This window comes from Prunus dulcis, chromosome 4, assembly GCF_902201215.1.
Source record: "Prunus dulcis chromosome 4, ALMONDv2, whole genome shotgun sequence".
NCBI lineage: Eukaryota > Viridiplantae > Streptophyta > Magnoliopsida > Rosales > Rosaceae > Prunus > Prunus dulcis.
In genome coordinates, this window is record NC_047653.1 from 722,459 (window position 1) to 742,503 (window position 20,045).

At 38.5% G+C, this 20,045-nt stretch overlaps 3 protein-coding genes and 1 pseudogene across 5 annotated transcripts; 3 read left to right on the top strand and 1 right to left on the bottom strand.

Moving 5' to 3' along the window:
• LOC117626000 overlaps window positions 1-6,272 on the top strand; it is a 7,406-nt pseudogene extending 1,134 nt beyond the window's left edge.
• Window positions 6,273-7,030: 758 nt separating this feature from the next.
• On the top strand, window positions 7,031-11,964 carry LOC117626001 (katanin p60 ATPase-containing subunit A-like 2). 3 transcript variants are annotated; one of them, XM_034357613.1, is made up of 14 exons: window positions 7,032-7,361; window positions 7,559-7,710; window positions 7,799-7,954; window positions 8,398-8,528; window positions 8,692-8,839; window positions 8,974-9,242; window positions 9,636-9,760; window positions 10,292-10,329; window positions 10,416-10,547; window positions 10,715-10,792; window positions 11,064-11,146; window positions 11,229-11,351; window positions 11,541-11,601; window positions 11,670-11,964. In XM_034357613.1, exons 1-14 carry the CDS (start codon window positions 7,226-7,228, stop codon window positions 11,847-11,849), a joined length of 1,812 nt encoding a protein of 603 aa, XP_034213504.1. In that variant the 5' UTR covers window positions 7,032-7,225; the 3' UTR covers window positions 11,850-11,964. The 3 variants fall into 3 exon arrangements, 2 of the variants coding, with proteins under 2 accessions (XP_034213504.1, XP_034213503.1); XM_034357612.1 differs by having other exon boundaries at window positions 7,033-7,361; window positions 10,286-10,329; XR_004585476.1 differs by lacking the exon at window positions 11,670-11,964 and having other exon boundaries at window positions 7,031-7,361; window positions 10,286-10,329; window positions 11,269-11,351.
• On the bottom strand, window positions 11,939-12,812 carry LOC117626003 (uncharacterized protein At4g22160). The gene is made up of 2 exons (XM_034357615.1): window positions 12,251-12,812; window positions 11,939-12,172 (listed from the first exon to the last, which is right to left on the bottom strand). Exons 1-2 carry the CDS (start codon window positions 12,721-12,723, stop codon window positions 12,124-12,126), a joined length of 522 nt encoding a protein of 173 aa, XP_034213506.1. The 5' UTR covers window positions 12,724-12,812; the 3' UTR covers window positions 11,939-12,123.
• On the top strand, window positions 12,804-15,479 carry LOC117626002 (plant UBX domain-containing protein 4-like). The gene is made up of 4 exons (XM_034357614.1): window positions 12,804-13,245; window positions 13,974-14,259; window positions 14,597-14,692; window positions 14,866-15,479. The coding sequence occupies exons 1-4, from the start codon at window positions 13,109-13,111 to the stop codon at window positions 15,244-15,246; spliced, it is 900 nt and encodes a 299-aa protein (XP_034213505.1). The 5' UTR covers window positions 12,804-13,108; the 3' UTR covers window positions 15,247-15,479.
• The last annotated feature ends 4,566 nt before the right edge of the window (window positions 15,480-20,045 follow it).

A 20,045-nucleotide genomic window follows, 5' to 3' on the forward strand; every position in this document is an offset into this window, starting at 1 on the left:
TCTTAAACGTTGAGGCACGCCTGATAATCACATATTTTGAATACTCAATTTATAAAGGGTTCATCTACTTGTAGGATTTATTAGTTATTATATGTGGTTTTGTTCTCATAAAAGAATCCATGTATCGAACTCGTTCAAATCAGTGTTGATACGAGCTTCCAATGGGTATAGGTTTCCATCAAGTTCCAAATTCCTCCAGCATGTGAAGCTTCACAACTGATTGCAAATATGGCTTCTCATCTTGGACTAAAGGTAGAAGAACATGGGGGTGGTTCAGATATATTGTTACGTGCTTGGCACAGGTATTCTTAGACCATTGATTCTTGGTTCTATTATTGTATTCTGAACTCTGACTATCAGATTTAGCTTAATCGTTATGTTGCATTTGTTTGAGCCATTTAGCGTCATTTGTAGTTGTGTGAACCATAATGTGCTAAATATTCTGTTTCTTGTGAACTATGTAAGTGGAGTTGCTTGGCAACTAATGCTAACTCGCCCAGAAAAAAAGAAGGAAACTGGAAGTGATGTAGGGGAGTTAAAAGATCTGAACAAACATGATGGAGATCTGCGCATCCTTGTTTTCCGCTCAGTAATTACCCCCTCAGATAAAGCTGTGAGTCTCTATTTTATGCAGTTTTTAAAAATCTTTCATTTTGTCTTGTTCTACTTTGTGCTGCTCCAATAGCACAACGGTAAAGAAGGGGTGGGCAATGGGATTTTCATATCAGTCAGCATAAAATATTGCAGGACATTGAATTTATGAAGGAGGGGAGCTTGAGTCCCGAAGAGCTTGATGCTTTGGTGGCTTTTACAATTAGCTGGGGCAAAGTTAGGGCAAAACAGTACTTTGGAAAGAAGACTGAGAGAAGATATCACACAAGTGCCATCTTCAGAGCTATTAATAGCCAGTCTTAAGTCAACGGGAGTGAGAATTTATGGAATTAATGAACCCCATGTGAGTTCCTCTAGCAAAGAGATTTCATGGGACAATATTGCTGGATATGATAAGCAAAAACGGTAAGTAAAGCAATCAATGCTTGAACTGAAATGCGATTTACTTTTGTGACAATGCTTTTTCGGGGTGTTAGGATCCATTCTTGAACTGAGGCCGTGTCCTTGGAAAGCAGTCAATTCACCACTGAGTTGTACCTAATGTTAAATATGAGAAACAAAATTGTTTCTTGTATGAAAACATAATTGCCTTTGCTATCTCTTTGAAGAGTCGCAGGAACATTGATGTTCTGGCTGAGTTTAATCATTTGTGTTAATATTAAATTACTCTGATACTTAAGAAAGTGAGCATGTGTGATTGGTTTGTGGTTAGATTGTATACGTATAAGTGCATTTATGTATATGCATGAGTGCATTCATTTCTTACCTATATTCAACTGCTGCTTCTCATTGTGTAGGGATATAGAAGACACTATACTGTGGGCTCGGCGTAGTCCTAAAACAATGATATTGCCCGTGGGACTCATTGTAAATTTGAGTCAAATAGACCTCGAGCTGTACTGTTTGAAGGTCCACCAGGTGCACCTATCAAACCTGAATAACTTGCTATATTTGGCATTGACATACTGATATCGATAATTTTAGGGAGCTGATTTCCCCACTCCCTTTTCCTTCACTTACACTCCTTTTTATTTTTTAATACTTTTTAATTAATTTTGTTCTCTCTCTTTCCTATTCTACCCTTACCCGACATTAATTTCTTTTTACTTCACTTTTATTTTATATATATATATATATATACCTTCAATTTTCAAAATCAAAATAAAAAAGAGAAAAAATTAAAAAATTAAAAACCCAACCCCTCATGTGTTGTGCCCAACCAGTACCCTCCCCTTGGCACCGTCCCCACCCAACCCCAGCCACCACCTGCTCTCTTCCTCCATTTTTCTTTCTTTCTTTTTCCATACCCACCAATCTCTCTGTCACTCTCCTTGAGATTTGGGTTTGTTTTTCAATTTTTTTATTGATTTTGATTAGTTAACACAGTGGGGGTTTGGATGGGGAGATTAATCTTGGGTGGGTTTGGGGTGATGGGGTGAGGGATTGGATGGGGGTGGCTTTGATGGTGGTTGGAAGGATGTTGTGGTTGAACTGGGGTGGGGGCTGCAGTGAAACTGATGTTGGGTGTGTAGAGGAAGTTGGGTGGCTCAAGAATGGTTGGGACTTGGGTATGATTTGGTTTGGTGGGTTGGTTTTTGAAATGATTATTTTGATTACTTGGTATGGTTTTATGATTTTATTTCTTGGAAGTTGATTTTCTTAGTTTGATTTGATCTGTTGGGTGAAGAAACAGAAGAAGGCAGGGAGTTGGGATTTGTTGGCCTTGCCAGAATCCAGACAAAGTGAGACATATATTTGTGGAAAAAGGAGTAAAGTGAGACAAAATGAGTTTCAGGGGCCAAAGTGAGACTCAAATACACTTCCCCATATAAAAAAAAAAAAAGCCAAAAAAATATTGAAAAATGAGAGCAAGTGAAAATAAAGTAAAAAGAAAGAAGAAATGATATAAAAGGGAAGTAAAAAGAAATTAATGTAGGGTAAGGGTAGAATAGGAAAGAGAAAGAACAAAAAATAACAAAATTGATTAAATGATATTAAAAAACAAAAGGGAGTGTAAGTGGAGAAAAAGGGAGTGGGAAATCAGCTCCCTAATTTTATGCATCCCTGATTCTTATTTGTCATTCTGTCAAGAGAATGTAATGATTCATTAAAGTACAGAAGTATCAAGTCAAAAACTTGTGAATTTGGTCCTTGTTGAAGACAAAGTTATCGTTGGTTGGAATCTTTTTCTACACAGGAGCATAATATTCATCATAGCGCTATTGGAAAACTAATGTGCTAGGGCAATAAATTAATTACTTCAGATGAAACACTTTAGAAAAGAAGCCAACCATGGAACTGGCTTTCTCTCTTCCTAAATTGTGTCCATTTTACTAATTCGAAATGATACATTTGCCATGAGTTTTTTTTTTTTGGTCAAAACTTGGGTGTGCTGAACCTTTTTTTGGGGTGCCAATAGAATTACCAAAACAAATAGACTTGGGGTTTCAAATGCCTGCTTTTGGAACTTATGAAAATTATGCAAATGCATTAGTTTTGATATTTGGCACACTTATTAAGAATGCGTGTTCAATTTTAGGTACGGGAAAGACATCTTCTGCTCATGTCATTGCTAATCAAGCGGTGAGCTTCTAGGCACTACCATTTTTCGGTATATTAATTTATTTATTTGTCTATCTATTGGCGTGCTAAGTCACCTGTTTTTGCAGGGCGTCCCATTGCTATATGTGCCTCTTGAGGTTATCTTGTCCAAGTACTATGGTGAGCGTGAACGACTATTAGGAAGAGTCTGTTCACTTGCAAATCAACTCCCTGATGGTGCTATCATTTTTCTGGATGAGGTGATTGAAGCAATTAATGCCTAGCTGCGATCTTAGAGATATTCATCCTAGTGTTGTGATATTTCTTTGAGACTGATAATATGTTGTCGTCGTATGGTTTGACTGCAGTTCTATATTTTGTGGTTTGTTTTGAGATAACTTTGTTTCCTGATATATTGACTCTATTTCAGGTTGATTCTTTTGCTATTTCGCGTGATAGTGACATGCATGAAGCCACACGGAGAGTCTTATCAGTTTTACTGCGACAGGTGAAATTGGATTCTCATTGCTTTACAGTAATGTTGAAAACAAACCTTTAGCAAAGCTTCAATATTCCCCTTTAAGAATTACAGAACAGGCTTATTTCTAGATAGAACATGCCCTGGAACAGGGGTTTGCTTGATCCAGACAGTGACTCCAACTTCCAAGTGATTTGAGGCAAACTTTAAAAAAAAAAAAAGAAAAAAAGAAAAGAAAGTAATTTGAGTAAAAAACTCATACTGTTAAGAAACTTTAGCGAAAGTGATGCCCTTATTAAACATACTCTTCCCATGCAGATTGATGGATTTGAACAAGATAAGAAAGTGGTTGTAATTTTTGCAACAAATCGAAAGCAAGACCTCCATCCAGCCATGATTAGGTATATTTTCTTCCATAGAGGATGATAGTAGTACAGTACCCTAAGTTGCCGCAATTGTTTGCCCACTTTTTATCAATAATGTGCAGCCGGTTTGATTCAATCATTACGTTCAACCTCCCTGATCAGCGAAATCGTAAGGAAATAGCAGCTCAGTATGCAAAGCACCTGACTGAATCTGAATTGGATGAATTGGCAACAGCAACAGAGGGGTAAGTTTTACGTAGGCCCTGACATACAAAAATTTCTTACCGTATTTCCCCTCTTTGATCACCATGTGCATGGAAATGCCAGTCTAACCTCCTAACAGAACAATAAACGAAAAGCTTCTTTTAATCCTAGTAGAAAGATCTGACTTTTGCTTCACTGTTTCAATCGTCCCTTGCCATGCCATTTTTCAGAATGTCTGGAAGGGATATTAGGGATGTGTGTCAACAAGCTGAGCGGTCGTGGGCATCAAAGGTAAAGAATTATCTTCATCCAAGTTTTTACAAACAGCTTATCTTCATTCATGGTTTTGAATTTGATAGATAATCCGAGGACAAATATCCAAAGATGGAGGAGAGCAAGGCAGCAGTCTTCTTCCGCCTCTGCAGCATTACTTAGACAGTGCTCTGAATCGACTCAAGGGTCTACTCACTTCCGTACAACCACAGTGGTGGCGGTGGTCACGGTGGAGATAGTGGCGCCGGTTGTAATCTTTTTAATCTGCACCGCCTTTTCACTACAAAGGTGTATTAAGTAATATTAATCGTCTTTCAACTTTTAACTTATTTTTGTATCATTTCCGAGGGTCCATGGTTGATTGATTTTGTATAATCTTCTTCTTCTCCTCTCTCTGGCGAATAGAACCGGAAAAAATATTTATAATATGAAAAGGATATCTTTTCTACATGTAATTAGATTGAAAAGTAGGTTTCTTTGCGGGCAAAATGGCTTTGGCGGTTTCCTAATGAACCTCATGCTCTTTGGCATAAAGTGATCAGAAGTATTTATGGAATGGATACAAATGGGTGGGATGCTAAACCTGCGACTCGGGGATCTTGCCGCTGCCCCTGGAGGGACATTTCTAGCGGCTATAATTTGTTTCTTCAAGGCTGTGTTTTTGTGGTAGGTTGTGGAGTTAGGGTCAGATTCTAGGAAGATGACTGGGGCAGGGGTGGTGTTTTGAAAGAGGTGTTCCCAAGACTCTTCAATCTGTCCAGGAAGCAAAACCACAATATTTCTTCTTTTGCGAGCTCGGATGGGCTCCTTCTCAGCTGGGATTTTGGGTTCAGAAGGAATCTCAATGAATTGGAGATAACAGAGGTGGCTAGATTGTTGGATCTATTGGAGGGTGTGAGGTTGTTCACCTCCAGATTGGATAAGAGAATATGGAAGTTTGACCCCTCTGGTCTATTCACCTGTCATTCTTTCTGTTCTCATATTCAGAATTGTGGTGAGGGGGAGATCTTTCCCCCGTACACTCAAATTTGGAAGGCCAAGACTCCTCTGAAAGTTAAGATCTTTGTGTGGCAAGCGGTGTTGGGAAAACTAAATACTGGGGATACTTTACAGAGACGTTGTCCCTATTTGTGCATGAGCCCTCACTGGTGTGCTCTATGTAATATGGCAGGGGACAGCGTGAACCATCTCCTTCTTCATTGCCCTTTCTCCCTAAAGTTGTGGGAAACATTATTGCAGGAAGTTAATACGGTGTGGGTAATACCAGAAGGTTGCTTTGAACTTTTTTCCATCAGAATTGATGCTTTGGGTAGGGGAAAGAAGGCAAAAATTCTATGGGGTAGTCTGATGCAGGCAGTGGTTTGGAACCTATGGCTGGAACGTAACAGGAGAATTTTTGAGGATTATAAGGGAGTGGGAGTGGCAGAGTTATGGGATAGAGTGAAGTTTTGGGCTGCCCTTTGGGCATCAACTTCCATTGCCTTTAAGGATGTGCCCTATCCTTCAATTATGCGCAATCTGCTAGCCGTAGTATCTTAAGGGGCCGTCTTATGTTTGGTTTGGCTAGTTTAGGTGTTGAGTGGCCTTGTGTCTGTTTCTTCGGCTAGTGTTTTCGTTTATCTACAGTCTAAATGTCTTGTTTTGATCCTTACAATTTGAATAAAAATGTTTCTATTAAAAAAAAAGTAGGTTTCTTAGCAGAAGCAAATGGGTTGGTTTGGTTGTGTAATTTTATTTATCTGATGTTTTAGTTTGTTGATTTACTTCTGGACTGCAGCCCTACGTAATCAGGTCTATTAGTGTGAACTTTCTGGACTTCCCTCTATTCAGCATATGCCTTGTTGACTTAAGAAGCTTGACTGCATATGCAAAATACATGCAAGTGCAATGCAAGCAATCAGGAAAGTGATGGCCTTTTTACTTGCCTTCATCACAAAATGAAAGGGTAAATGAGGAAAACAAAGCGGTGTGGCTTTTAAAGATTTCACAAAATTGGTTGCTTGTTTGTTGGTATAGTAATTGGTTGCTTGTTTGTTGGTACAGTAATTGGTTGCTTGTTTGTTGGTATAGTAACTATCTCCTCCAAATCCTCCTATCTACAAGTTTAAGTTGTAGGTTGCTATAATGCTGATAATTGTCCATGATGAAAAAAAGTGGTCCTCCTTTCCAAATTGATGACTTATTATTAGAACTCGAGCCAACCTATTATTCACTCAAAGTTGCAGAGAGAGATCTTTGGGTCTCGTTTGGTGACTCGGGTTGAATTGGATCCAAGTTAAACTGGATTGTAGATTAATCAAAGCTAGTTTTTATGAGTGACACTGCTCTAAATGAGACTTGTACCACATGATATGTTGAACTGTTGTCGGTCTACCGCACCACCAAACGAGACTTTAAATAAATTCAAATGTGAATTTTTAATAATGAGAAAAAGTATTATTACACATTGGCGTAAAATAAGGGGCCTAAACGTTGGACCAGATTAAGATTGGGCCACATAATTGAGACGGGCCACTGTGGTATTTATACAAACAGCTCATAAACTAAAAACCCAGATTTCTGGCGCTGCGATAGAATAGAATAATATCGGCGGTCTGTGTTTGGTGACTGGCTGGCTGGCTATATTTGAGTTGGGTAGGTGTGTGGGCATTCCGCGCCACATTTACTCAGGAAAACGAACACACAGCGATCAAAACTTCTCGGCACCAATTACTCACAAAGCTTACGCTGATACTTAGAGACAGAAGACACTATGACCATTTTGCGACTGGTGGTTAGAACAGCTCGGAATCGGAATTGGCGGTCAATCCCCACTCCTTCCCAAACCCTAAACCCTCGTCCTCGTGTTCGCTCACGTGACCTTCTAAACCCTCGCCTTCTCTATCACCGTATAGCTCTCTCCTCTCCTTTAGACTCATAATTTTCTGTTTAATTTTACTTAATTTAAAGATTTTGAGATTCTACCATTTTGATTGTGGATGCTGGTGCTTCTGTTCATTTATTTCTAGTTTGAATTGGATAAGTTTAATTTCTTCGGTGCCTATGCATCTCGCTACACATTGATGCTTATAATTGACAAATCCAGGGGCTTTTGAGCATCAATTTCATTCCAGTGCATCTGAAATTCAGGTGCCCAACCCGAATGGTTCTGGACGTAATCTTATGTTTCCAGCTGCGTTGGCTGGTTTGCTTGGAGTTGGAGGGATAGAGGTGGCTTATGCAGATGCGGCGGAGGAGGTACATGTGCATCTATTTTCTGTAGGATCATCATTCTTCGACCAATTTTACTATTCTTACTCTTTAACTTGTGCTGGATATTTCCAAGCCCTCTTCGCCAGCTGAGTCTCCTGCAACTGAAAGTCATGTGGACCTGGAGGAAATTGCCAAGAAACAACGACAGAAAATTGAAGACTTGCTCAAAAGTAAAGGAATTCGACGTGGTTCTTATCCCCAGTTTACTGTTGCTGTGAAGGGACAAAAGGTTATTGCACTTAATTGAAATGCCACAGTTTTACATGTCTAGAAGTTTAATACATGCTTAGACACGAACATGCACACATGCTAAGGTCTTATCATTAATTATGCAGTGTCCTCTTCAGAAAACTACTTGGTAAATATGATTTTGTTCTGTTGACAAGACGGTTGTGATGGGTCTTTATAAGTCGGGACAGACATCATTAATAGAAGGAAAGAAAGTCTTACCAATATAACATTCTTGGTTGTCGTTACCCTTCATGGTTTCTGAAGTTGATATCTTAAGCGTTGAGGCATGCCTGATAATCACATATTTTGAATTCTCAATTTATAAAGGGTTCATCTACTTGTAGGATTTATTAATTATTATATGTGGTTTTGTTCTCATAAAAGAATCCATGCATAGAACTCTTTCAAATCAGTGTTGATACGAGCTTCCAATGGGTATAGGTTTCCATCAAGTTCCAAATTCCTCCAGCATGTGAAGCTTCACAACTGATTGCAAATATTGCTTCTCATCTTGGACTAAAGGTAGAAGAACATGGTGGTGGTTCAGATATGTCGTTACGTGCTTGGGACAGGTATTCTTAGACCATTGATTCTTGGTTCTATTATTGTATTCTGAACTCTAACTATCAGATTTAGCTTAAACGTTATGTTGCATTTGTTTGAGCCATTTAGTGTTAGTTGTAGTTGCGTGAACCATAATGTGCTAAATATTCTGTTTCTTGTGAACTATGTAAGTGGAGTTGCTTGGCAACTAATGCTAACTCGCCCAGAAAAAAAGAAGGAAACTGGAAGTGATGTAGGGGAATTAAAAGATGTGAATAAACATGAAGGAGATCTGCGCATCCTTGTATTCCGCTCAGTAATTACTCCCTCAGATAAAGCTGTAAGTCTCTATTTTATGCAGTTTTTGAAAATATTGCATTTTCTCTTGTTCTATTTTGTGGTGCTCCAATAGCACAAAGGTGAAGAAGGGGTGGGCTATGAAATTTTCATATCAGTCAGCATAAAATATTGCAGGACATTGAATTTATGAAGGAGGGGAGCTTGAGTCTCCAAGAGCTTGATGCTTTGGTGGCTGCTTTACAATTAGCTGGGACAAAGTTAGGGCAAAACAGTGCTTTGGAAAGAAGACCGAGAGAAGATACCACACAAGTGCCTTCAGAGAAATTAATAGCCAGTCTTGAGTCTATGGGAGTGAGAATTTATGGAATTAATGAACCCCATGTGAGTTCCTCTAGCAAAGAGATTTCGTGGGACAATATTGCTGGATATGATCAGCAAAAACGGTAAGTAAAGCAGTCAATGCTTGAACTGAAATGCGATTTAACTTTGTTGCAATTCTTTTTTGGGGTGTTAGGGTCCATACTTGAACTGAGGCCGTGTCCTTGGAAAGCAGTCAATTCACCACTGAGTTGTACCTAATATTAATTATGAAAATGGAATTGTTTCTTGTATGAAATCATAATTGCCTTTGCTATCTCTTTGAAGAGTCACAGTAACTTTGATGTTCTGGCTGAGTTTAATCATTTGTGTTAATATTAAATTACTCTGACACTTACGAACGAGAGCACGTGTGGTTGGTTTGTGGTTAGATTGTTTACGTATAAGTGCATTTATGTATATGCATGAGAGTGCATTCATTTCTTTCCAATATTCAACTGCTGCTGCTCATTGTGTAGGGATATAGAAGACACTATACTGTTGGCTCTGCTTAGTCCTAAAACATATGATGATATTGCCCGTGGGACTCGTCGTAAATTTGAATCAAATAGACCTCGAGCTGTACTGTTTGAAGGTCCACCAGGTGCACCTATCAAACCTGAATAACTTGCTTTATTTGGCATTGACATACTGATATCGATCATTTTATGTATCCCTGATTCTTGTTTGTCATTCTGTCAAGAGAATTTTGGTCCTTGTTGAAATTTTTTTATCATTGGTTGGAAACTTTTTCTACACAAGAGCATAATATTCATCATAGCGGTAATGGAAAACTAATGTGCTAGGGCAATACTTTAATTACTTCAGATGATGGGGAGCGCAAATTCCCAAAACAAAACACTTTAGAAAAGAAGCCAACCATGGAACTGGCTTTCTTTCTTTCTTCCTAAATCGTGGTCCATTTTACTAATTCGAAATGATACATTTGCCCTGAGTTTTTTTTTGTCAAAACTTGGGTGTGTTGAACCCTTTTTTGGGGTGCCAATAGAATTACCAAAACAAATAGACTTGGGTTTTCACATGCCTGCTTTTGGAACTTATGAGAATTATGCAAATGCATTAGTTTTGATATTTGGCACACTTATTAAGAATGTGTGTTCAATTTTAGGTACAGGAAAGACATCTTCTGCTCGTGTCATTGCTAATCAAGCGGTGAGCTTCTAGGCACTACCATTTTTCGGTATATTAATTTATTTATTTGTCTATCTATTGGCATGCTAAGTCACCTGTTTTTGCAGGGCGTCCCATTGCTATATGTGCCTCTTGAGGTTATCTTGTCCAAATACTATGGTGAGAGTGAACGACTATTAGGAAGAGTCTTTTCACTTGCAAATCAACTCCCTGATGGTGCTATCATTTTTCTGGATGAGGTAATCGAAGCAATTAATGCCTAGTGGCGGTCTTAGGGATATTCATCCAAGTGTTGTGATATTTCTTTGAGACTGATAATATGTTGTTGTATGGTTTGACTGCAGTTCTATATTCTGTGGTTTGTTTTGGGATAACTTTGTTTCCTGATATATTGACTCTATTTCAGGTTGATTCTTTTGCTATTTCACGTGATAGTGACATGCACGAAGCCACACGGAGAGTCTTATCAGTTTTACTGCGACAGGTGAAATTGGATTCTCATTGCTTTACAGTAATGTTGAAAACAAACCTTTAGCAAAGCTTCAATATTCCCCTTTAAGAATTACAGAAAAGGCTTATCTCTAGATAGAGCATGCCCTGGAACAGGGGTTTGCTTGATCCAGACAGTGACTCCAACTTCCAAGTGATTTGTGGCAAACTTTTTTAAAAAAATAAGTAATTAGAGTAAAAAACTCATACTGTTAAGAAACTATAGTGAAAGTGATGCCCTTATTAAACATACTCCTCCCATGCAGATTGATGGATTTGAACAAGATAAGAAAGTGGTTGTAATTGCTGCAACAAATAGAAAGCAAGACCTCGATCCGGCCATGATTAGGTATATTTTCTTGCTTAGAGGATGATAGTAGTACCCTAAGTTGCCGCAATTGTTTGCCCACTTTTTTATCAATAATGTGCAGCCGGTTTGATTCAATCATTACGTTCGACCTCCCTGATCAGCGAAATCGTAAGGAAATAGCAGCTCAGTATGCAAAGCACCTGACTGAATCTGAATTGGATGAATTGGCAACAGCAACAGAGGGGTAAGTTTTACATAGGCCCTGACATACAAAAATTTCTTACCTTATTTCCCCTTTTTGATCACCATGTGCATGGACATACCATTCTAACCTCCTAAGAGAACAATACACGGAAAGCTTCTTTTAATCCTAGTAGAAAGATCTGACTTTTGCTTCACTGTTTCAATCGTCCCTTGCCGTGCCATTTTTCAGAATGTCTGGAAGGGATATTAGAGATGTGTGTCAACAAGCTGAGCGGTCGTGGGCATCAAAGGTAAAGAATTATCTTCATCCAAGTTTTTACAAACAGCTTATCTTAATTCATGGTTTTGAATTTGATAGATAATCCGTGGACAAATATCCAAAGATGGAGGAGAGCAAGGCAGCATTCTTCTTCCGCCTCTGCAGCAATACTTAGACAGTGCTCTGAATCGACTCAAGGGTCTACCCACTTCCGCACAAGGAAAACCCCAAAGTTCTTCTGAGACTGGCACGAAGAAGCCCAAGCTTTTAGTTGATTAAAAGTTCCTACATCCCATGCCCTTTTTGGTAGTTCCCTATTTATATGATGTCTAATTATCAGAGGTTTTCTTAAACAGCAGCAGTAGATATGGTCAAAATCCAAAATTTTATATAATCAAAGTAGAAGTGATCAAGTAAGTACAAGCATGAATGTGCCCCTTGAAATGTAAGACAGGCTGGCACAAGCATGTGAAGCACTGCCTCCATTTTAGAGGCTTGGAGCTGGAGCTAAAATGAAATAAACAAACCACCCCCATTATTAGCGGTGAAATTACTAAAATAGCAAATTGCATTGAACAAGGCTCAACACCAAAGCTCCTTCCCTGCATTCAACAACAACAAACTTTGATCACTCTCAAATTCCACAACTTCAATCAATGCAAACATAATACCCGCCATACCTTTGGGAGATTGATGACGACGGGGACGGCAACAGCGACTCATCTGCGTCCTCAACTCGCTTCCTTTTACGCCTCGGACTCTGCTGCGAAACCAACGACGCCACCTGCAACTGCGTCTGCAACAGCATCTGAGTCAACTCGGCCTCCAGCTCAACCCGCTGCTTCTCCGCTTTCAACCGCAAACCCTCCCTTGCCTTGGCCATCTCCAGCTCTGTTTGCTCCATTCTCAGAAGCGAATCGGACACCACTCGGAAGCTCGCCGCGAGTCCTGACAACCGCGTCGACTCGCCATCCGAGTCGGAGGAGCTCTCCGAGTCAGAGCTGAACTGCACGTCAGAATCTTCATCATCGCGATCGGCTACGTTTGGGCGTGCGCCGGATAAAAGCCCGGCATCAAAGGCGTAATTCTGACGGCCCTCGTTGTTGCGTGCGTTCCGGTTCGGCGGTCTGGTTCGACCGGTCTGAAATGCCATTATTATCACTATCGGGGCCTCGTTTCGTTTGTGCGATGATCTTCTTCAACTACGGAAAAGCAAAAGCGATGCACCGTTTGGTTGACGTTTTGTTGGTTTTACGTAAATAAGCAAATTTACAATTATATTATACACTTTACTCCACGGTAACTAATGTCACACCAAGTTAAACAGTTAAAAGTCAAAACTAGGAGAGCTCAGTAAACAGTCGGTGAGACCGCCCTCATCCTATCACATCTCAAGTTTGGAAAATCTTGAACACGCGCTTCTGAAGAGCGTTGAAAGTTATAAGTGACGGACGCACACATTAGCTGATCAGTCAAGTCAAGAATCAAGATCGCTCTCTCTTTGTTTCTCTGTTTCTCTCTCTGGTGAGATAGCAGCAATGGCGTCGGAGGACAAGAAAGCGCCCAAAAGTCGAATCGGAGGAATTCGGACACTTTCCGATCTGAACCGGAGGTCTGCCGACTCGGACAGTGACTCGGATGGCCCCCAGGAATACTACACTGGTGGCGAGAAAAGGTCCATCCTTCTCTTTCTTTTGAGACTTTTTTTTCTTGTTTTTTTTTAAACATTTCTTTCGATTCTCGGATTCTGTTCTTATGGGGTTTATGAAATTCTTGTTCTTTTTGGTTTGTTTGTATCACTGAATAGCCAACATGCTAAGCTTTGAATTTAACAGTTTTTTATGTTTATCATTGGCAAATTGTTCATTTGTTCATGCTTGTTTGCCAATTGTATAAAATAAAACGTAGAAAACTGAATTTTTGTATGTTTTGGTAAAGAAAAGGAGGCACTGTTATGATCCTGTACTCACACTTAACGACATCAATTGGTTGACAGTGGGACACATTGCCATTATTTTCTGTTTTCATCAGATGGGTTGAGGTTGTTGTGGAACTCCTAATGGTGAGTCTGGGTTCCATTAGGAAACATATTTGGAGGGGCATATGATATTATGAAATGAAAGGGAGATTTATGGGAAGCAGCTGTAAGTTAATTGGTAACTTAGTTCCTAGAGGAGGGTGATGGTGAATGGATACTAAATGTGCAAGGGATGTGCTAAAACTGGTTCTCCCCCCTTGTCTATATTGCCTTGTGGCTACATGGGTAGTATCCTTGTGGCTCTTTTTCAAAAAACTCTTATTATTTTTAATGCTCTGTCTTACAGAAATGAACAGTAATAAGAGCTGATGTTTAGCTTTAAATGTTTAAAGAAATTCTAACATTTGTAATTACAATTTTGGCAGCGGAATGCTTGTCCAGGATCCTTCAAAGAATAATGACGTGGATTCGATTTTTGATCAAGCTAGGGAATTGGGAGCTGTAGAGGGGCCTTTTGATCCTTCTAGTGCATCTTCAAGCTCAAGAAGCTTTACTGGAACTGGTAGATTACTCTCTGGGGAAACTGTACAATCTACTCCTCAGCAGCCCGAGACTGTTGTTCACAACATCATTTTCTGGTCCAACGGTTTTACCATAAATGATGGCCCGTTGAGGCCGTTGGATGATCCTGAAAATGCATCTTTCTTAGAGGTAATGGCCATGGAAGTGTGACTCATAGAAATAAAAAAGAAGAAAGAAACCGGTAGATTATTGGTTCAATTGTTTTGGATGAGATTGATTATTACTGTCCTTTAAAGTTATTTTCTGTACAATAAGCTTGCACAGTGCATTCTTGTGTATTAGTTAATGTGATAACTCTGCTTGTGATCTCATGGATGAATTGTTTCTGCATATGTATATGTTCATCTTTATTATTGACAACAAATTACCCTGGCGTAAGCGCTGGGTTGCTGTTGCTCTGTTTCATGGTATTGTACCATTGTCAGAAATGACATTTTCTATCTAATCATTCTGTGTCTCAACCCAGAGCATCAAAAAGTCTGAATGTCCAAAAGAGTTGGAACCTGAAGATAGAAGTACCTCAGTTCATGTCAATCTAATAAGGAGGAATGAGAAATGCCCAGTGAGTTCTCTCTTTAAGATATACTTTGTACACTCCCATTCAGTAGTATTCTAGTTGAAGGCTCTCCAATATGAAGTCATATCTGCAAATGCATTCGAGTTTTGATGGCCTGATATCAAAGGCCAGTGGAACATTTTTACTTTTACCAATCATTGATATTTCTGTTCTTGCAGGAACCAGTGAAGCGCCGTGTTCCATTTCAGGGTGTGGGAAGAACTCTAGGTAGCAGCTCTACTCCAGTAGCATCTGAGCCAACAACTGCATCGACTCCTCTAAACACTGCTCCAACCCCATCCGTTGGCCTGGTTGTGGATGAAATGTTGCCATCAACGTCGGTTCAGCTTAGGTTGGCTGATGGGACCCGCTTGCCTGCACATTTTAACTACCACCATACCATAAGTGACATCCGCGCCTTCATTGACACATCTAGGCCAGAGGGTCCGAGGAGTTATCAGCTGCAGATTATGGGGTTCCCTCCCAAACTCCTGAATGACCCGACTCAAACAATAGAGCAGGCAGGGCTTTCCAATTCGGTTGTGATCCAGAAGTTATAGCCAGCAGCACCATGATAATTTGCTGTCTGGTCATTAGCTATATATATGTACCAGGTAGGTATTAAGAACGTGAACCTGTACTGTTTGCTCCATGTGTACAATGTCTTCCAAGGAGTGGGTGGATTCTGTAAAATACTTTTGGAAACTAAAAAGGCATTTTCCTTCAAAATTAAGACAAAATTACTAGTGAAATGCTGGAGAATTTCAATTGGAAAGCATATTTTTTGTTTTAATTTGGCTTGGCATTGAGTTGAGAATTTGCAATTGTGAAAGCATTTGATAAAGATGGAGCTTTCTGTTGCGTTGTACACGGCACAAAACGTTGATTTTATCCGCATTAAACACCAAGAACCACATCAGACCAAAAAACAAAAACACTATGAACCCAGGCACAGCTGCAACAACCCAACCCAGAATCTTTGGATTTTTTGCGTTTAGGCATGATTCACAGATACTTGACTTCCGAACTTGTGAGCAGTACCTCACTCAATTTCCTTTTTTGAGTCTAAGCCCTTGTTGACCAACCCATCGAATTGGACTGAAGCCACCAACCAAGTAGGCCGAGCCACTCTCTGAGCCTAGGCTCATATTCATCATTGGGAGATAAAGATCGGTGAGTTAAAGATCATATTCATCATTGGGAGATGAATGAGGGAATTCAAACAGGTGCATGTATAACTGCTCTTAATCACTTGAGTTATTAACCCATTTCATCGATCGGTCACCTTAGAAATGGGGTAAATAGTAATTAGCAATACAAGGAGGCAGATACTAGAAGTGGTCTGGTTTCTCCCAGAGAGGGATTGAGTGTGGGAAGGAAATTATTAATTAGGCATCTCATTCTGCACAACAGTTTGGCTCCGTTCATAGTGGCATATAGATTGGACACCAAAAAGCCATACAATGTCGGCCAAAAGAACTATTTATATGCCTACATATATCCTATTCTTTCTTCCTTTTTTTTGCATTTTGGGTTGGGAGGACTACATATCCTATTCAAAGATGAAAAATCTTTCTGCATCATTAGAGTTTGGGTCGCCTAATTAATGCTAATGTGCCAGCCACAAAAAGCTTCCCCCCTTACCCTTTTCCCACATAATGTTTATATTTATACTAATCACAATATTAACATTAATTAATCACAATATTACCATGCAGGGAGCAAAGCTTAATGGGAGGGAGCAAAGGGGCCGGCCACCGCAAATGGAAAACATGATAAGTTTATATCCGCAAGTGGAAAAGCAAATTACCCCTTTCTAGTTGGCTGGAAGCGCTTGCACTAATGGAAGGAACACATACATGATAAGCTTTAATAAATGTTGACCAATAGCCTCTCAATAATATTCTCTCCTGCAGTTCCCTGTCAAAATCAATTATTTATTCTTGAGCAATGCTAGGAACATCATGTTTTTTTTGTATTAAAAAAACCATATTATAACAATTCTGATGAATACTCTCATGTTTTCCTAAGCAAAGTCTCATAATTTCCTTATATTTTAGTAACTTTTATCTCTTAGCAGTGTTCAAGTTCAAGCGGTTCACACACTGGTTAAACTTGAACACCTCTGTGTCGAACCTATTGAACTTCACTAACAACAATCACCCACAGAGTGCCATTGGTTTTGTATTCAATCATTTTTTGTTCTCTTTTTACAATCATTTGATATGTAAAAATATTAAAATAAGAAATAAATTTTACAATGAAAGAAAGAAAATTGTCCATCACCATTATTTTTGTTTGGAAAGTAGAATCATCTTCGCTTTTCACCAATGGACAACAAGATTGGCAACAAAACCCCGTTGTATTGGTATGAATTCAGATTCCTCAATGCCATAGAATGACAGCTTTGGAAAAAAGCAGGGTCTAAAAACCCAAGCCATTGATTGGGGAAATAAGGAAAAAAGCGATCAAAACGAAATGAGACCGAAAAAAAGAAGAAGCTGGAAGGCTGCATTTTTGGGGAACAACAGAACGTATATATGGAGCCAAAGGGAATAATTACAATATGCGAAACAAGAACAAACCACTTTGTAAATATAACGCATATACTCACTCAGACTGTTAATATCGCAGCTAGCTAAGCTATAGCTACAACTCGTTTGTACTATGTAAAAATCAACATATCAACCTCATTTGATTGAAATTGGATTTCTCATCTTTCTCGTTCTTGCGGGAATATCCTTCCTATATGTTGTTAATTATTTACATTCACAAGGCTGCTAGGCTAAGATTATTACGATCACACCCAAAATTAAACAGAGAAAAAACAATATTCTCCACATTAAATCATAACTTCCGTGGCCCTGGGATGGGTAGCCTCCCTTCCTTTTAAACTTTTCAGCAACCACAAATCATAACTTCCACTTCTTACCGCAAAAAAACCACTATAATTTCCCATTTATTTGATTATTTGGATTCTAAGCACGAAGAGCGAAATTTTCAACAGGGAATGGAATCATAGCCATGGATAGGCGAGGCTCTGTTTGTTAGATTTCAAAGAGATGGGTCAGCCACCCGCTACTAACAACATTGATATTGTCCTTAACTTAATCATCTACAAAGCCCAAAAGGTATAAGGTTTTATCTCAAAATACCTCAGTAATATTAGTACAAATACAATTTTCCCTAATAAGAATGGTACAATTACAGATTTTCCCTAATAAGAATTTGAAAACAAAGATGTACAAATATTTCTAAGTAATTATATTTAAATTAGATTATATAGCAATTTAAAAAATGAAAATTGTTTTACTAAATAGGAACGATTAGAAATTACAAAAGGTAGAGATAGAGATAAGCTATAACTTTACCAGAAAATACTAGTCTTATTACATTTGTATACTACATTCTTATATTACTTTATATGGCACATAAAATGAACAGACACATTAATTAAAAAGTGTTAATAAATTATTTAAAAAAAAATATTAAATTAAATTAAATTGATGTGATTATCTATATCATCTGTCAAATAAAGTGATATGATAATATAATATACAAATGTGATAAGAGTAATATTATTTTTTCATTAAATGTATTAATAATAATAAATTATTTATCGACGTGACCATTTTATCCTTTTATCCCTAACAATTTGTGATAATCAAAGGTCATTTGATTTTAATTTTTTTTTAAATGTATGAAATGAAGCAATTCTTCTATCAAACAACTGTTGATGGACATGACGTAAAGTGCATCAGAAAAGCTTTGCTTGCAAGGGGCCTAGCATTCCTGTCCCTCTATACACTTCACACTTGAAACTTCACACCAGTGACGTCTCTCTAACCTTTTTTTTTTTCTTTACTTGCTTTTTTTCTTACGCTTTTGTGACGGATTCGCGTACTATTATCCTGCTTCACTCTAAACCCTAACCCTAACCCTATACCTACCTATAAAACCGTAACTCCAAACCAAACCCTAACCATCAACCCCAGGTTGTAGTGTCAATGTTCAGAGGCTGGCTCAGTACTTTCTGTAGCTCCCTCCTGAAAACTCCAGGACAAATTAAAAAATAAATAAAATTCCCAAATTGATTTGTCTTTAGCTTCCTGCCTGAGAATGAGTTTGAAATGCCAATCAATCTCTATATCTTAAATGGGTTGATTTATTGCGTACGGGATATCTATGAGGAGATTTAGGACCCACTGGTTCAAACCATCATCTAGTGTCCTCCGTTGAAAATTATTTCCCCAACTCTTTTGTCTATTCTGGCCAGATTCCGGTAATTCACTTCTCTTTCCCTTTTAAAGGGGGGCCCCTTGTTAAATTGTTAGCTACCTTACATTTATTTAGAGGTGTAAAATGAGAAAAATAAGATGAACATTGAGCAAAAGGAAAATATATCAGCTGCGGGAGAGTCGAGCTTAAGCTTGCATTCCCTTACAAAAAGGTTGGTAGGGTAAGTATAATTGATTCATCCAAATCCGAAACAAATATATACGATAATGCCCGTTAACTGTTAATTAACAAATAAATGGATTGAAGTACAAAAAAATGTGTGGAGAAAAATAAGAAGGGAATGGACAATGGGTACAAGGAAACAATGTGTTGGATTGGATGGAGGTATTATTAAGTGGAGTGGAGACAATTTGTTCTCCATTGATTGGAGCAATTTTTTTCTGCGGATTTCGCAGGATTGGAGCGATGGAGCTCCATTGGAACATAGAGCTACCAACTTTAATAGGAGAGAGAAAATTGGAACCGATATCACAATATGTAGAGAGAGAGAGAGAGAGAGAGAGATTTGAGGAAGAGACATTCGGACTGTCCCACTAGCTTTACCAGCTTTATTTTTAGCTGCAGCAAACCTACTTTTTTTTTCTTTCTCCATGCCAAATAATTACAGATTAGATGCTATGACTCTGACTAATAATTAATGGGATGGAGTGAGAGATTTTATTCATGTATATATATACTGCTTAGTAAAAAGATTTTGTCAGTTTATTTTTCGCTTGACCCAAATCCAAGAAAACTGAAAAAGCTTTCTTTTCTTCAGACGGTCTCGTGGTATTTTCTGTGTGGAAAATACTTGTTTGTAGAGTATTTGGATCTACAAAGCAAATCTGGCAAATACAACAAGGATGGATATAGGATGCATGATGTTGATAACTTACTAAGAGAATCGATGCCAACGAAATGGCATTACCATTACGTAACGTACAATAAACCCAAGTTTAACTAATAATAATCAAAGTATAATAAAGTACCACATGAGCTGATGATGTGCAAGCCCTTTTGTCATTATAATTATCCAGTTGACTGCTTTTAATTGAAGTTGAAAATTACTATATGAATCCAG

What these genes read in the sequence shown, in the direction of transcription:
- LOC117626001 (XM_034357612.1), top strand. Translation starts at nt 7,226, where the DNA reads ATGACCATTTTGCGACTGGTGGTTAGAACAGCTCGGAATCGGAATTGG. An exon ending in CTATCATTTTTCTGGATGAG is followed by an intron (nt 10,548 to 10,714) that starts GTAATCGAAGCA and finishes ACTCTATTTCAG; the next exon opens with GTTGATTCTTTTGCTATTTC. An exon ending in TATCAGTTTTACTGCGACAG is followed by an intron (nt 10,793 to 11,063) that starts GTGAAATTGGAT and finishes CCTCCCATGCAG; the next exon opens with ATTGATGGATTTGAACAAGA.
- LOC117626003 (XM_034357615.1), bottom strand. Translation starts at nt 12,723, where the DNA reads ATGGCATTTCAGACCGGTCGAACCAGACCGCCGAACCGGAACGCACGC. An exon ending in TCGTCATCAATCTCCCAAAG is followed by an intron (nt 12,173 to 12,250) that starts GTATGGCGGGTA and finishes TGTTGAATGCAG; the next exon opens with GGAAGGAGCTTTGGTGTTGA.
- LOC117626002 (XM_034357614.1), top strand. Translation starts at nt 13,109, where the DNA reads ATGGCGTCGGAGGACAAGAAAGCGCCCAAAAGTCGAATCGGAGGAATT. An exon ending in TACACTGGTGGCGAGAAAAG is followed by an intron (nt 13,246 to 13,973) that starts GTCCATCCTTCT and finishes CAATTTTGGCAG; the next exon opens with CGGAATGCTTGTCCAGGATC. An exon ending in GGAGGAATGAGAAATGCCCA is followed by an intron (nt 14,693 to 14,865) that starts GTGAGTTCTCTC and finishes CTGTTCTTGCAG; the next exon opens with GAACCAGTGAAGCGCCGTGT.